Source organism: Poecile atricapillus, chromosome 1 (assembly GCF_030490865.1).
Source record: "Poecile atricapillus isolate bPoeAtr1 chromosome 1, bPoeAtr1.hap1, whole genome shotgun sequence".
Taxonomy (NCBI): Eukaryota; Metazoa; Chordata; class Aves; order Passeriformes; family Paridae; genus Poecile; species Poecile atricapillus.
The window spans coordinates 24,964,957-24,978,725 of record NC_081249.1 but is presented as its reverse complement, the minus strand read 5'-3'; the positions used below and the strand labels follow the sequence as shown (position 1 = coordinate 24,978,725).

General features: G+C 47.6%; 1 protein-coding gene across 4 annotated transcripts in view; it reads right to left on the bottom strand.

Moving 5' to 3' along the window:
- The window catches only part of ARHGEF7 (Rho guanine nucleotide exchange factor 7), a 118,139-nt gene extending 105,219 nt beyond the window's left edge, over positions 1 to 12,920 (bottom strand). For 3 of the 4 annotated variants that reach the window (XM_058840761.1, XM_058840727.1, XM_058840745.1), the window contains exon 1: positions 12,558 to 12,920. In XM_058840761.1, coding sequence (XP_058696744.1) covers positions 12,558 to 12,722 — 165 coding nt within the window. In that variant the 5' untranslated portion in view covers positions 12,723 to 12,920. Of the gene's footprint in view, positions 1 to 399; positions 475 to 12,557 lie in introns of those variants that run through there. The other variant, XM_058840737.1, reaches the window with a different exon arrangement.
- Positions 12,921 to 13,769: the final 849 nt, after the last annotated feature.

The window sequence follows — 13,769 nt, the reverse complement described above, 5'->3', positions numbered from 1 at the left end:
CTGATTAAAGAAACAACAAATAAAGAAAACCAAAGCACTGCAAATTGTTCCCTGTCAGATCTGAAAGCTTAAAATACATGCCAAATACACCACTGAGACCTTAGCCATGCCAGCACTGTAATGCACGTTTCCAGTTAAAAATCACCTTCCTCAAAACAATAAAGTAAGATACAGTAAATCTTTAGAAATGCTGTTTCTTCCTTCAAAACAAGGGAAAAGACTTTGGAGAGATAAAAGAAGCAGGGTACATTTTCTCAGCTCTGTGGCTGCAGTGGCATTTTTATACAACAGAAGACAGAAGCATATGGGTAAAGAATTTAAAAATATCTTAGCATTTCCATCCTGCTAGAGATGTAAAGCATTAATGATCCCATAAAATGAAGCAAACCCACTATTTACCTGGAAAATTTTAATGTGATTCTGGCAACCTTCTCCTACAGACAGCTGAAAAACACAGTAAGGGACCTGAAGAACAAAAATCAGCCCTGCAACAGAATGCTGAAGTGCAGTTACGTGGGCCAGGCCCATGATAAAATCACACATATGGTACATGATATCCTTTACAGTTAGAGGAAGCTCAGGAGCATGACCTCTCACACAGATCACATTCATAGCCTCACACACTATTCAAAATGTACCAGAATAACACTCAAGCAGACCACAGGCAGGTAAGTCCTAGTCCACCTGAAAGACAGCAAATACATTCAGAGACAGAGGATAAACAAAAAAAAAGTAGGGTCATATTTCCAAATTCCTTAGCTTAATAAAAAGTAGGTTAAGTGTACATAAAGCCAGGGAAATAAAGAGGTTGGGTATTTTTCTCTCCAGTATTTGCTTTATCCTTTCCCTACCACAGAGCAACACCATTAGTTCATTAATGGGGGTTGTCTACTTCTTATATGTATACACAGCTCTTAATACAAAGAGGCCTCAGTGTCCAACTGGAACCTCTGTGTCCTCTAGTAATACAAATAAAAAAGGTTAATAGTAATTAGAAAAGACAAGGATTCCAGAGGGGCATGACAGATTCTTAATTAGGGACCAGGGTGCCACGGTGGAATCCAAAGAGACAAGAGGAAGGTAAAATGCAGAACAGCCACTGTTTAAACCACTTCTTGATGATTCAGGGACAGGTTCTGATTAAGATTTAATCTCTTGGGGAGCAGTGCTGGAAACCACAGCTAGTTCACTGAGGACACTTACGTGATGCACTGCAGCTATCAAGGAGCAGAGTAAATTTCCCACCATCCAGAAAAGGCAGGGAAGTGTGTGATGCAAATAGATGGTACCTAACTAAATGTTACATCCCTTTTGATCAGTTTGAATCTATGGTTTTAAACAACATAAGTGAATAATAAAGGACAATGCAGAGAGGCTGCATCAGGAAAAAGAATGGTGGGTGATCTTAGAAAAAAATGAAAAAGGCTACTACTAGTTTATTTGGACAGGGAAATTACATGAAGAAAATAAGCAGGAATGTGTATAATAATGAAAAAAAAAAAAAAAAAAAAAAAAAGAAGAACAAGAAAACCCACAGTTGTTTGATTGCAATCTCAATTAAACATGAAACATTAATAAAAAGTAGGAGACATCTTCAGCTGTATATATGGAAAATTAGCTGTTTACTTGCATTCATCTGCTGAACAATATGACAAGCTGGGTCACAGAGTGAGAATTGTACAAGGTCTTTACATAGAAACTGGAATCTACCAGATAGACAGAGTAACAACACGGTTCCTACATGCAACTTAAATCAATCATTTATCTAGCACAACATATAGTAAGTGCAACATGGTTTAGTATGTAAGAAGACTATCTCTGTTACTAAGAAGCAGAAACTAATGCGGAATGTAACATTAGCTGCAAACTAGTAGCCAAGTTCAGCAGACATGTAAAAACTGCCCTGTTCACGTGTAAGGCTGCTCCAGCCAGAAGTTCAGTGACTGAGCCTGTAAGTAGTGAGAAATCCTATTTATCCTGCCTGGAGCCTTTTACATCAGATTCCCTTCACAGCACAAAACAGTTTTCTCTCCATGTTTCAGAACACCTTGTACACACAGAACACTACTGCAATCTAATCAGTAAAAATATCATAACTGCACAACGCAGCGAGGCTAACGGAAGGGTCCTGTGGATAGCATTCAGTCCCACAGCAGCTGTGTTTCCCTTGCTTCCAACCCCTTTGACTGGTCAAGGGCAACTGCTCTTCCAATGAAGCAAACACCTCCTGCACAAGCACTACAGCCTGGGATTTGTTGTCAGGATTTGTGTTCAGGGATAAAAACAAGATTAAAAACATCATGAGGAGGAAGCTTGGCCATTCTCACACCAGTCTGGGTGGTGAAGCTGCAGGTGTTGAACTGTCCAACACCTCCTGCACGTTCCTTCCCTCCCCACCCCTCCCAGCTGCTGCCTCCTGCCTGCACCTGCGCCCATGCCCAGCAGGGCCCATCCCTTTCGGCATTCGGGTTTCCTGCTCTCTTCCCGACCACTGGTCCTCACAAATTGCACCCAGCAGGGATGGAAAAGAAAAAGTGGCTACACAGCTACACAGGAGGACATCCTCTGCTTCTCGAGGAAGCATCCACCGCTAGGAACAAATGGCAGGTGCAGCACTTCCTCCACAGTCAGTGAGCAGTTGGGCTGAGAGGACTGCAGATGGAGCCCCGTGCTCCTCCCAGGACAGCAGGAGGCACAGCTGCACTTCAAAGGATCACATCTTCCACATCTCTAAGTAAGGAGCACCCTGCAGTTGAGCACAATCACTTAAAGGATCGCACACCATACTGATGGCACATTAGCAGGGTGCTATAACTAAACTAAAAACACAGATCAGGATTCTCAGCAAAGTGCAGTTTTGCTTTAAAATCAGGTGTCTTGACAGAGCACCAGACCTTAGCATGATACAGTTTCTGCAGTACTGCAGCTCTTTAGCACTGACTTTTCCCACCCTATAAAGCCTGCGACCCACAAACTTCTCAATAATAATTTTCACAGCAGTCAGCATGGGTGAGACATCTGCATTTTGGCTTGAGGGAACCCATGCTCTGACAGCACAGCAGCAGGCAGTCAGACAGACACACAGATAGTAAGAGCTAGATCCAGCAAAAGACTGACACTCCTACAGGTTATGCATAAAGGTGCCAAAATTTCAGATTTCCACAACTCACCTAGGCTCTACATACAATACAAAGAGGAAGGAAGGTGCCTTATGATATGCCCTAAAATTCTTATTTGCTGAATAGGATACCCAGCCAGGAAGTTAATCAAAATACAGCAGAAAGTAAGAGCAGGTATCTAATTAGTATCTTAAACTCCAGTCTTCTAGACTTACAAGAGTCCTTTGAGTGTAGTTTCGAAGAACTCTCTGAAAAGTGGTTAATGTCCATTTTTTATTAACAATAGAGTACAAAGGTTCCCAAACCTCTTGCCCTTGGACACCACTATTAATGACAGCCACAGAAGCAGCTCTTAGATCCCATTGTTGCACTCCAAAGCCATCAGCATGACTAACCCCATATGTGACACTCCTCTGCTTTACATCCTACATCCCCACACTAGTCCCTGTATTCCATCTCTTTCACCTCAGACCACACACCACCACCTTCCAAACTATCAAACCCAATCCCACACTTAGCTACACAAACGTAACCCACTGCCTTTTCTTTACCATGCCACAGGCCACATCAATTTGTCAGCCAACACTCTGTGTTCCCTCAACCTCCATTTGGCGATGCTATCTGAAACCAGGAGCGCTTTTAGCTGGCTGAAGACTCCTCTGATATCTTCCTTTGCACATGTTCAGAAATGCTCCTCTGCCTGACTAGCCATCATCAACAGTGACCTACATTCAAACACACAAATGTTCTGCTTTAGCTGCTTCAGTTCTTTAGTGTAATAGCCCTCAAAACCTAAGTTCAGCTAAGTTTGCAAATGAAATGTACAGTTTGGTTAAAATGCCAGCCGGGTCTTGTGGCAGCCTTTATAAACAGGACCTTAACAGGACCTTATGCAAAAATTAGAGCTGCTTTTTTCCATTAATCTGCCCTCCAAAAATTACTCTGTAAAAGTAATTCAGCTGTTTGAGCTCATCTTTTCAGATATGCACCTGAATTAAACAATATTCAGGAAAACAGTACATTTTTTGCAATAGAAGTACAGTACTTTTGCCACTTCCTTTGGACCCTGATTAAATTCCCATCAAAGTACATTGACTCAAGTTGCATCAGGGAAGGTTCAGGTTGGACATTAGGAGGCTTTTCTTGACAGAAAGTGTGATTAAACATTGGAATGAGCTGTCCAGGGAGGTGGTGGGGTCACCCTCCCTGGAGGTGTTTAAGAAAAGACTGGATGGGGCACTTAGTGCCAAGGCCTAGTTAACGAGGTGGTGTTCACTCAAAGACTGGATGATCTCAGAGGTCTTTTCCAACCTAACTGATGCTGTGATTTTGTGGAATGCTATAAACTGACTCCCATGAGGCAGATTTGTACCCAGCCTTAAGTTACAAACATGATAGCCTAAGGGCACCAGAGCAGTCCATACGATACTTTTATTTTCTCAAGTTTACATCAAATTTTTGTTTTTCATACAGAAAACATGGGTTGACAGCATTAAGAAAATGAGAACGCCATGCATGTAAAACTTACAAGCTGTCTTTGCAACTGCTACAAGGATCTTGCAGGCCCCCCACCTGTGACCTGAGCTAGGCAGGAGTCCTACCAGAACACATGCACAGGAGTGTGCCTGAAGGATGTGATATACACACATAAGAGAGACTGGTTGCAGCTGCAGCAGTAATCTGCTTTCCCTTCTGTCCTAAAGACTAAGAACTAATATTCCTAATTCCTGTGGTTTTGCTTATTTTCTTGCTATTTTAAAGAAAAAGAGGAAATCAGCTAGCATGCAACTGACCCCCAACCCCCAGCAGCATCATCAGCCTCAGGCTGCAGAGCTCCAGGGGTGCCAGCATTAAGCGTCCAAAGCAGGACGTGTATTTCCCTGAAGTCAGTGGGTGAAAAAAGCCCGATGAAGTGTAGCTCCAGGTGTGGGCTTGGCAGGAACTGAACTGAAGAGATTCCCCTGTGAAGGAAGGCTAATGGGGAAGGATTTTGCCCCCCTTGTCACGTAAACCCTGCAGTGTTTCCTGTGGAGCATCGCTGTTTTGATGCAGCGCAAGCTCAGGCTTCAGGAGTCCAATCACTCAGGGTTTGTTTACACTGGGAGAGCTCTGCTGCTAGATATGCTGGCATCGCTCCTCAGTGTGGATGTAACATATGCCAGAGAGGGAATTCCTCTGCCAGTCTAACAGTACCACTTCCCCCAGTGACATTAACAAAGCCAACAAAAGCACTTCCCTGACAGCACAGCTGCACCAGTGGGGGGTATATGATTTTTACTGCTTTCCCCCTTCCCCCACCCCATGAAAATATTCCATAGGACTACCAAAGCCCTACAGAAGGGATGGATTCTCTTCTGGGCAAGCTGCCAACATCATCCAATAGCACTCACTGCAGAGCAGGAAAATGGAGACCTGTATTAAATGCACTTAGACCCAAGCAGTGTTTCATCAGCCAAGAAGGGACAGGGGCCCACAGGGTGTCAGTGATCTGTGATGAGGAGCAGCACAAAGGAAATTTCTTGCAGATGAAGCTGACCACCCCTCTTGAACTCCCCATCACAATTACAGCATTGAGGCACTGAAACAGGTTGCCCAGACAAGTCATGGATGCCTCATCCCTGGAAGTGTTCAAGGCAAAGCGGATGGGGTTTTGAGCAACCTGGTCTAGTGGAAGGTGTTCCATGGCAGGGGTGTTTGAGCTAGATGATCTTTAAGGTCCCTTCCAACCCAAACCATTCTATGGTTCTATGACTCTGATGGTGGGTAATGGCAGCAATCACATAACACTGAGAGATGTGGAGAGAAAATGGCTTTGCTCTAGGCAGCAAAGTGAGGGAGAGAGCAGAAGTGTCACACTGGCTGAGGATCAGGGAGTAAAGCTTAGCCAGCCAAGGTGCAAGCCACTGCTTCCATTCTGCCAGCTCACACTATTTTTGTAAGTCCTGTCATGCTCTAAATGTTTTAAGGTTCCAGCTCTTTAAATCACAGCCATTGGATAACAACTAATTAAAATTGTTATTTAAGGAAGATGTATATTGAATTCCCCTCAGTGATAGCCAGATTTTAATATTATATATGCATATTATATATAATATATATAAATATATATGTCAGTGTATGCATAAATACACTTACATACATACCTAGTCTGCAAACTTCAATTTTAAAGCCAAACTTACAGTTTTCTAAGGCTGGAATTACAATCTTAAATGTTTTCAGCTGAACAATGTGGTGCCATCAGCCACTAGCATGCAGTGTAACCAGAGAGGAGCCTGCTGGTGGCATCCCCACATTTCTTCTTTTTCTCCACAGAGACACAGCAACTGGAGGATAGTCTGGGTAGCAGTAGGGCACCTGAGGGCTAAATAATCACTTTTTCTCTTGTCCATATTGTGTACAGGCATAGAAAAAACATATATAAAAACTCTGGAAAAGACAGTAATGAGAGTAAGACCAGCAGAACCACATTATTTTTCCACATTTTCTCACAAAAAACAATTTAATGGCCAACAGTTTTCTTAATTGCCCTCTCTTCTCAGGATCTGGCACACATTTAAGCCATTCTAGATCTTTATGCATTGACAGGATCTGGTTTTCAAGGAAGAAGGCAGCACACATAGATACAAGTCCTCTGCTTCCTAATGAGCACAGGCAGATCATATTTCCTCAGATAATATCCCAGTCATCAGAATTATAGAGCCAGTACATAGACAGGAAAGCAAGGGCATTCTCCTTCAAAGCATTCGTGCATTCCTGCTCTCACAAGGCAGTAGGAGTAACATGGTTAATCACAAGTCTGTTACTGGACCAAAAAAATCCTACACAGCTCACAGTACCACTGATGAGAACAGCACATATGCAGGAAAAAGGCACTCTAATGACTTTGTTTGGGATAACTTTGGAAGGCACTGCTCGTCCTTGCAGTGCTTCCACTCTGGAGCAACAGCATTCACAGACGCAGCGGTGTTCCCCGAGCACGCAGCCACAGCAGGCACACCTGTCCGGCACGGATTATTCTTGCCAGAAGCACAATAATCTCCCTGGGAGGACTGTTGCTGAAGGAAGAGAGCATATGCACATTAAAATGCAGATTTTGCTTCCTGCCTCCCAGGTCTAGTCCTGTGATGACCTGCTGCTGCTGCTGCAATACAAGCAACCACAATACCTTCCCAACAGATTTCACTGAGAGAAGGCAGGACAGACTTTGGGGTCAACCAAACAATCCCCAAAAACCTCACCAAGGCTTCAGGGTGAGAACATCCTGCCAGAACTTCCAAAATGTAGGTTGCTCAGGGCCAACTAGCACCTGGAAATTTACACCTTACGAGTAATGTCTGCACTGCTGGTGGGACGTTCTCAAGCTCTGGGCTCCACATTCAGCCAGCATTGCACCCTCTGCAATGACACTGGGCTACAAAAATCATCACTTGTTATTAACTCTGGGTCCAAAACACCTTTCCTTTCTTCTTCCTTCTCAACATGTGAAATACCACTTTCAGGTCACACCTTGTCACAACAGGAGAAAAGTATACTTAGCCCCGATATTTACACGTGAATTCAGAGATAAATGAGCATAAATCTCCCTTTGCTGAGCCGTAGGTGCACACGCTCCTCACAGGGACAAGGGACAAGGCTGGTGACATGGCTGCCACACGTGGCTGCCCAAACCCTCCTTTTGGATACTCCCAGTGCTTGTGCTCACACAGAACAATCCATTTGCCTTGTGAATCCCAAAGGGTTAATTTATTCCTAAATTACAATTCAGAATGCCTCATTTAGCCGGAGACCTCTCTCATTAAAAAGAGAATCATACAGATGTATGAGGTATTTGTACAAAGATCTTAATCTTTGCTGCCATCAGACCTGGTACTATCCCAATTAATAACCAAATTAATGTCAACGCCAGTACCCAGTCCTCCACAGGGAATAGGAATGACGTTTCCTTTCAGCCATGCACCAGGTCTCCTCCAGCAAGAGAGAGAGCTGGATCTGTTTTCCCGGGGCCAGCCCCGTGCCGTCCGTCTCCCACCTCAGCGATGCGGGAGCAGCAAGAGGAAGCGGCTGTGTTTTGGATCAGCCTCCCACGCGCAGCAGAGCAGCTTCTGGGCTCCTCAATCCTACGCTCAGTGCGATGGCTGGGGATGGTCCATTCGACGGAGGGGGGCCAGGGCGTGCGAGACCCAGCCGCACCCCCAGCCATCCCCCGGCTCCAAAGCACCGAACCAGCTGCTCTCCTGCCCTTCAGGAGCCTCTGACGGGAGGGGGGCACCACGGGGTGTCAAATGGCTGCTGCATCGCATTCCCCGATGCGTCTTCCCCGCTCTCCCCAAATAAGAACAAAGCTGTCCTCAAAACGACGCTTTCTGTCGAACAGCTGACCAAAAATAAAAGTACAAACAAAACTTAATGAAGCGCAAAGCCTCACATGACAAGGAAAATTCCCGCTCCAATTCTGATCTCTGTTTACAACGTTGAAAGTGGGTCAAACTGGTCTGCGATGGAGGAATCTGTTTGGAAAATGATCTCTGAGAGGAAAAGCATCTAAGCGGCAGACAACTGCACTGCAATGCTTCCACGGGGATCCCTTCCCTGCCATCAAACTAATTCAGTTTTACCACACAAGGTTGAAATCCTGTAACTTGAAATTATGGCTTTTTATTCAAATTACTGAAATTAAATTAAAATCAATAGAATTCCCTATCTTTTGGAGCAAATCAACTAACCATGTTTCAGCACAGATCTCCATGCCTTAAAAAAACTAAGACATGGCTGGGTTTGGACGGGGGGAGGGGGGGGGGGGGGAAGCTGTTGTCGGTTTTGTTGATTTTGCTATTTTTTTTATTTTTTTAAAATAATTGCCCTCGCTTTTGTTCATTTCCTGTGTTCAGGAGAAGGTTACTGTGCAGTACCATCACACTGCCTAACCCAACTATTTTGTTTTACCCCGTCATGGTCTCTTTCAAAACGCAAAGGAATGTTTATGACATTAAATGGAAGCCCAAAAATAAGAAACAGTCTGTAACAACATTATTTTCCAAGGTATTTTCATTCTGACTTCCAGGAATCTAGTGAATTTAATATCTGTCCTTTCCTGTTCAAGATATAAAATGATTATAATGTAAACAAATTCAGCCAAAACTTCCTGGCAAGAAGCTCTGTAGGTTGTTCTGAGCAATGCTGGTATACAAATACACAGCAATCTAAAGAAAGAATATACTAACCAGCCGTGAAACCTACTAATTTGTTTTATCTACTTATGAAAATTCTGTCCTTTGACCTTCAAATGCTTGATTCCTTTTATGGTCGCATAATCTTTATTTATTAAAAATCTCATACTAATTACTCTCGGGGTACCCAGAGGCTTTAAAAAGCACAAAATGCCAAAAAAAATATAACTACATTCTTCCATATATTGAATCCTCTTTCTAATCTGTTTCTGAAAGAAATAAATTTATAGCATTTTCTTGAAAACATCGTTAAAGGCACCCCAAGCTGATAAACATTTCTTCATATTTATAATTGGTATTTTTTTTTTAATGTTCTCTTTGGTTATAGTTACTATTTTGTATTTACAGAAAAATGAGCTCTGTGAATCTTCAAAGTGTCTGCTAATCTCAGATATTTATAGAAAGTTATGATCTCAAATGATTTTAAGAACTGAATCAGTCTACATCCGTGGGACAAACCTTGTTTCTTTTAGACTTCAAAAATGTCCAGTTTTAACTGAAGATTTTCAGGGCAAATAAGGAATAAAAAGGCTCATATTTTAAATGTACTCAGTATAAAAAAAAAGTAGCAAACAGTAGTAGCCAAAAAGACCTGGAAAAAATACCATGGCACAGGAGAGGATGGAAATTTTATATCTGTTTACTAACAAGCAAAGAAAATGAATAAAGTAACATGTAAACAGCTCAGACATAACAAAGATATGAGGATATGAAAGAGATATGAGGTATAAATCCTGAGCCTACAGAAAAAGAATATTTACAAAGTTAGACGAAAAAAGGAGTTTGTGAGTCTCTCAGACACATCTATGAATTAGAAAGTGCTTTGTGAATGGCCCAGGGGAAAAGTACAGTTACCCTCACAAAACCAAGGATCCCCCTAAAAAAATTTTTTTAGAGGGCTATTTCTCCCCAGACTTACAGCTAAGTCAGGGCCAGAGGAGACACACGGTGTCAGCAGGGACGTCCAGGGCTGCCGCCTGTCCCAGCTCCGTGCTCCACGCGGGGCGAGCTCGGGGAGGATGGGAGGCTCCTCCCGCCCTGGCTGCCACCGCAGCCCGCACGGTCCCCCTGAAGCCGCGCTGCTGCAGCACCAGGGGCACGGTGAGCCCCACCGACAGCTCCTTCACGCCACGCTGGGGCCGTGGCTGCCTGCGGGGAGCTGTGCGCCCCTGCAAACCCTCCTCTGCGGATGGGGGCTGTGAAGAGACTCGCACCCGAACGTGAGAGGTGTTTGTTCCTCTGAGATGAAAAGAGAGCCTTTCATTCAACTAACCGAGCTGTCCCCAACTACACCGTAACAGAAAAGCACACTAAGTTGGGAAACACTCTTAACACTTATTTCTGTTATGCTTTTTTGTTTAATTTTGTTTTCACTAGAGCCTCTTTCCCAGACTGAGTGCAGGACCCCATTTTACTAGGCTTGACATCTACACAAAGGGGAAAGACCTTTTCTGCCCTAAAGCTCAGAACCCAAAGTCCAAGAGGTGCTCAGGGAGCGTGCCTGGAGCAGCGGTGTGGGACAGGCTGCCAAAACCCTCCTCGGGCTTGGTGCCACCGGGCAAAAGAGCCTGGGGACAAGGAGGCATGGGCAGAGCCTGACAGAGCCAGTGGAGAGCTAGGTGGAGGAGCCCCACCTGCCCCCAGCCCTACGTCACATGTGTCACCCCGGATGGCAGAACAAGACATTTACTTGATGGCAGAACAGGACATTTGCCTGCTCTGGAGCCCCACTTTGCAGCCCAGTACGCTGGACAACAGTTTGCTCCTCATGTACTACCTCTACCAAGCTGCAGCCCCTTGTGAGCAGGGATATCCTCTTCAGCTCTACCGCCTGAACAGCGACTTAGGGTAAAATGATGGTGAAGAAAGCTGTCAGCAGCAGTGGCAGGGGCTCCAGCTGTCCCAGCTAGCCCCACTGGCCACCAGGGTGGTCCCCGCGTTACCCACGCTCACACAGCCACCGACACACTGTGCCCGCTTTCATCACTTCCATCGCCCGCCAATAGCACTGTGGACTGCTGTGGGGTTATATGGCCATACCACCTCCTAATGTACCTGTGAATTTGGGAGGCAAGAATGATCTACTACATCTGCAGAATGGGACTCCAGCCCAGAACCGAGATCTCCATGCTACAGTACAACATGAAACAGTAACAACCCTAGTGGGTGGCAAACTGAAGAACCGAAGAGGGACAGCCCAGTCCACTGTTCCGCTGGGCTCAAGGCACTGGTTTCAACTTTGTGGGTCTGAGAACTACTTGAAATAGAGGCACAGAAGGTAACAAAAGCCCACTGTCAGCAAGCTCCAACGAGTGGAGTACTCTGCTAACTGCAAAAGGTGAAAAATACGATGTTATTTTCAAGCAAAGAGTCATCCCATCAGCATAGCAGATGACCTTCATCAATCTACCCTTCACCACCTTGGACTGGCACACAAGGAAAGTTTTTTGTCAATATGTGGATCTCTGTGTGCGCTAGGTTATTGGACATCAGGTTAGACAACGGTACTGTCCCAAGTTTTGAGGCACAACCAAACCCCTCTCGCTCTAGCTGAGTTACAACGGGAATTACGTACACACACAGAACACATAAAAGTTACCTGACAGAGTACATTTTCTTCAAACACAATGCAGACTAGAGCTGTAACGCGTTTTTTCAGCCCCCCCCCCAAAAAAAAAACGAAAAAGAAAGATATTTTTTTTTTTCCACACGCTACCGAACAGTGAAGGACCCAAATAACGCTAAAACAGCCTTCAAGAAAACTAAGCATCAAACGCTAAAATGTCCTTCAGAGGCTGGAAGGGATGGGGTGAATCACCTCCCAAGCGAGGTGAGGCACCGGCTGTTCCAGCAGTTGCGTAGATAAGTTTGCAGCCGGCTCGTGGCACACAAGAAAAGGGTCCATAGTCCATGCCCCAAAATTAATGCATCTCCCGTGCACAGCCAGGACTCCGCTTTGGGGAGAGGAGCGTTTGTGAAACACTCGCAGAACAGTGGCCCGCAGGGGGAAGCCCCTCCAGCCCGGCTGCCGCTCCCCGCTCTCCCCCGGCCTCCCGACGGGGACTGACCCCCGCTCCGCCCCCCGCGCCCCCCACCGCCCTCCCCGGGCCCGGGGGTCCCCCCTCCGGCGCGGGGGGCGGCGCGGGCGGGGCCGGGGGCGGCGGGCCCGGCCGCACAAAGGGCGGCGGAGCGGGGGGCGCCGGGCACTTACTTTGTCTATGGTGCCCGGGAGCAGGCGGTCGAGCAGGCGGCACAGCACCACGCCGTCCTTCAGAGAGGACTGAAGGAAGCCCTCGGGGTCGGAGATGGTCTTTTTGGGCGACTCCAGCACGCCCAGGGCGATCAGCCACGTAACGGTCTGCTCCGCCGAATTCATGGCGATGGCGGCGGCGGGCGGGGGTCTCGGCGCCCCGCGCCTCGCGTGGGTTTTGTGTCTCCCCCGGCGGGGGCTTCAGGCGGAGGCCGGCGGCGCCGCCCCCATGTGAATGCAGATGACGACGCCCCGGCCCCGCCGCTACAGACACATGCAGCTGCAGTGCCGCCTCCTCCCCGCCCCGCCGCCGCCGCCGCCGCGGCCGCCGCCGCCGCCGCCGCCCCATGACATCACTGGCAGCGGCGGCGGGCGGGGGCCGCGCGCCCGCCGAGACCCGCGCTCCGCTCCGCGCCCGCTGCGCGCACCGGCCGCCGGACGCCGGGCGCCCCCTAGCGGGCGGGCGGCGCCTCCGCGGGCGCGCAGCGGGAGCGGGAGCGGGAGCGGGAGCGGGAGCGGGAGCGGGAGCGGGAGCGGGAGCTCGCCGGGCACCGCCGGCCGAGGGGAAAAGTTGTGGGATCCCCCGGCCGCTCATTTCCTCCTCGGACGGCGCCGTCGCGCAGGGAACGAACCCCAACAAGCCTTCGGCGCCAGGCTCGGGGAGACCCGTTCCGGACCGTCTACCTCTGGGAGCACCGGCAGCGGGTTCCGGCCCGGCCGGCCGCATTAACGCGATCTCTGCCTTTGCCCTGCGTTCCCTTGCGGGAGGAAAACCGTTCGGGAGCCTCGGCCCAGCGGCCGGATCGCGGGCTCGCCCCGGTGCGCAGCATCCCCGCCGTGCCCCTGCCGGGATGCTCCATCCCCGGAGCGCCTCCCGCCAGCTTCCAGCCCGATGGTCTGCGGCACCGCCTGGGAAGCCAACAAAATACTCAGGACTGTGAAGGCTAACCTGAGACAGAGCCTTCCTGTGCCTCTTATTCTGACAAAAACCGTTCCTCAAGGCTTTGCTTGGACAGGACACTATGAGCAATCAGTATTTATTTGTTAGGAGCCGGCTGGTGTGGGCTCGCAGGGTCCCTCTGTTGCCATCAGCCTCCCTGAATGCAGCATACATGCCAGGAGATACCACCACAGCCCCTGCTCTCCCTTCTCGCCCCACCTGTCCCCCTCGAG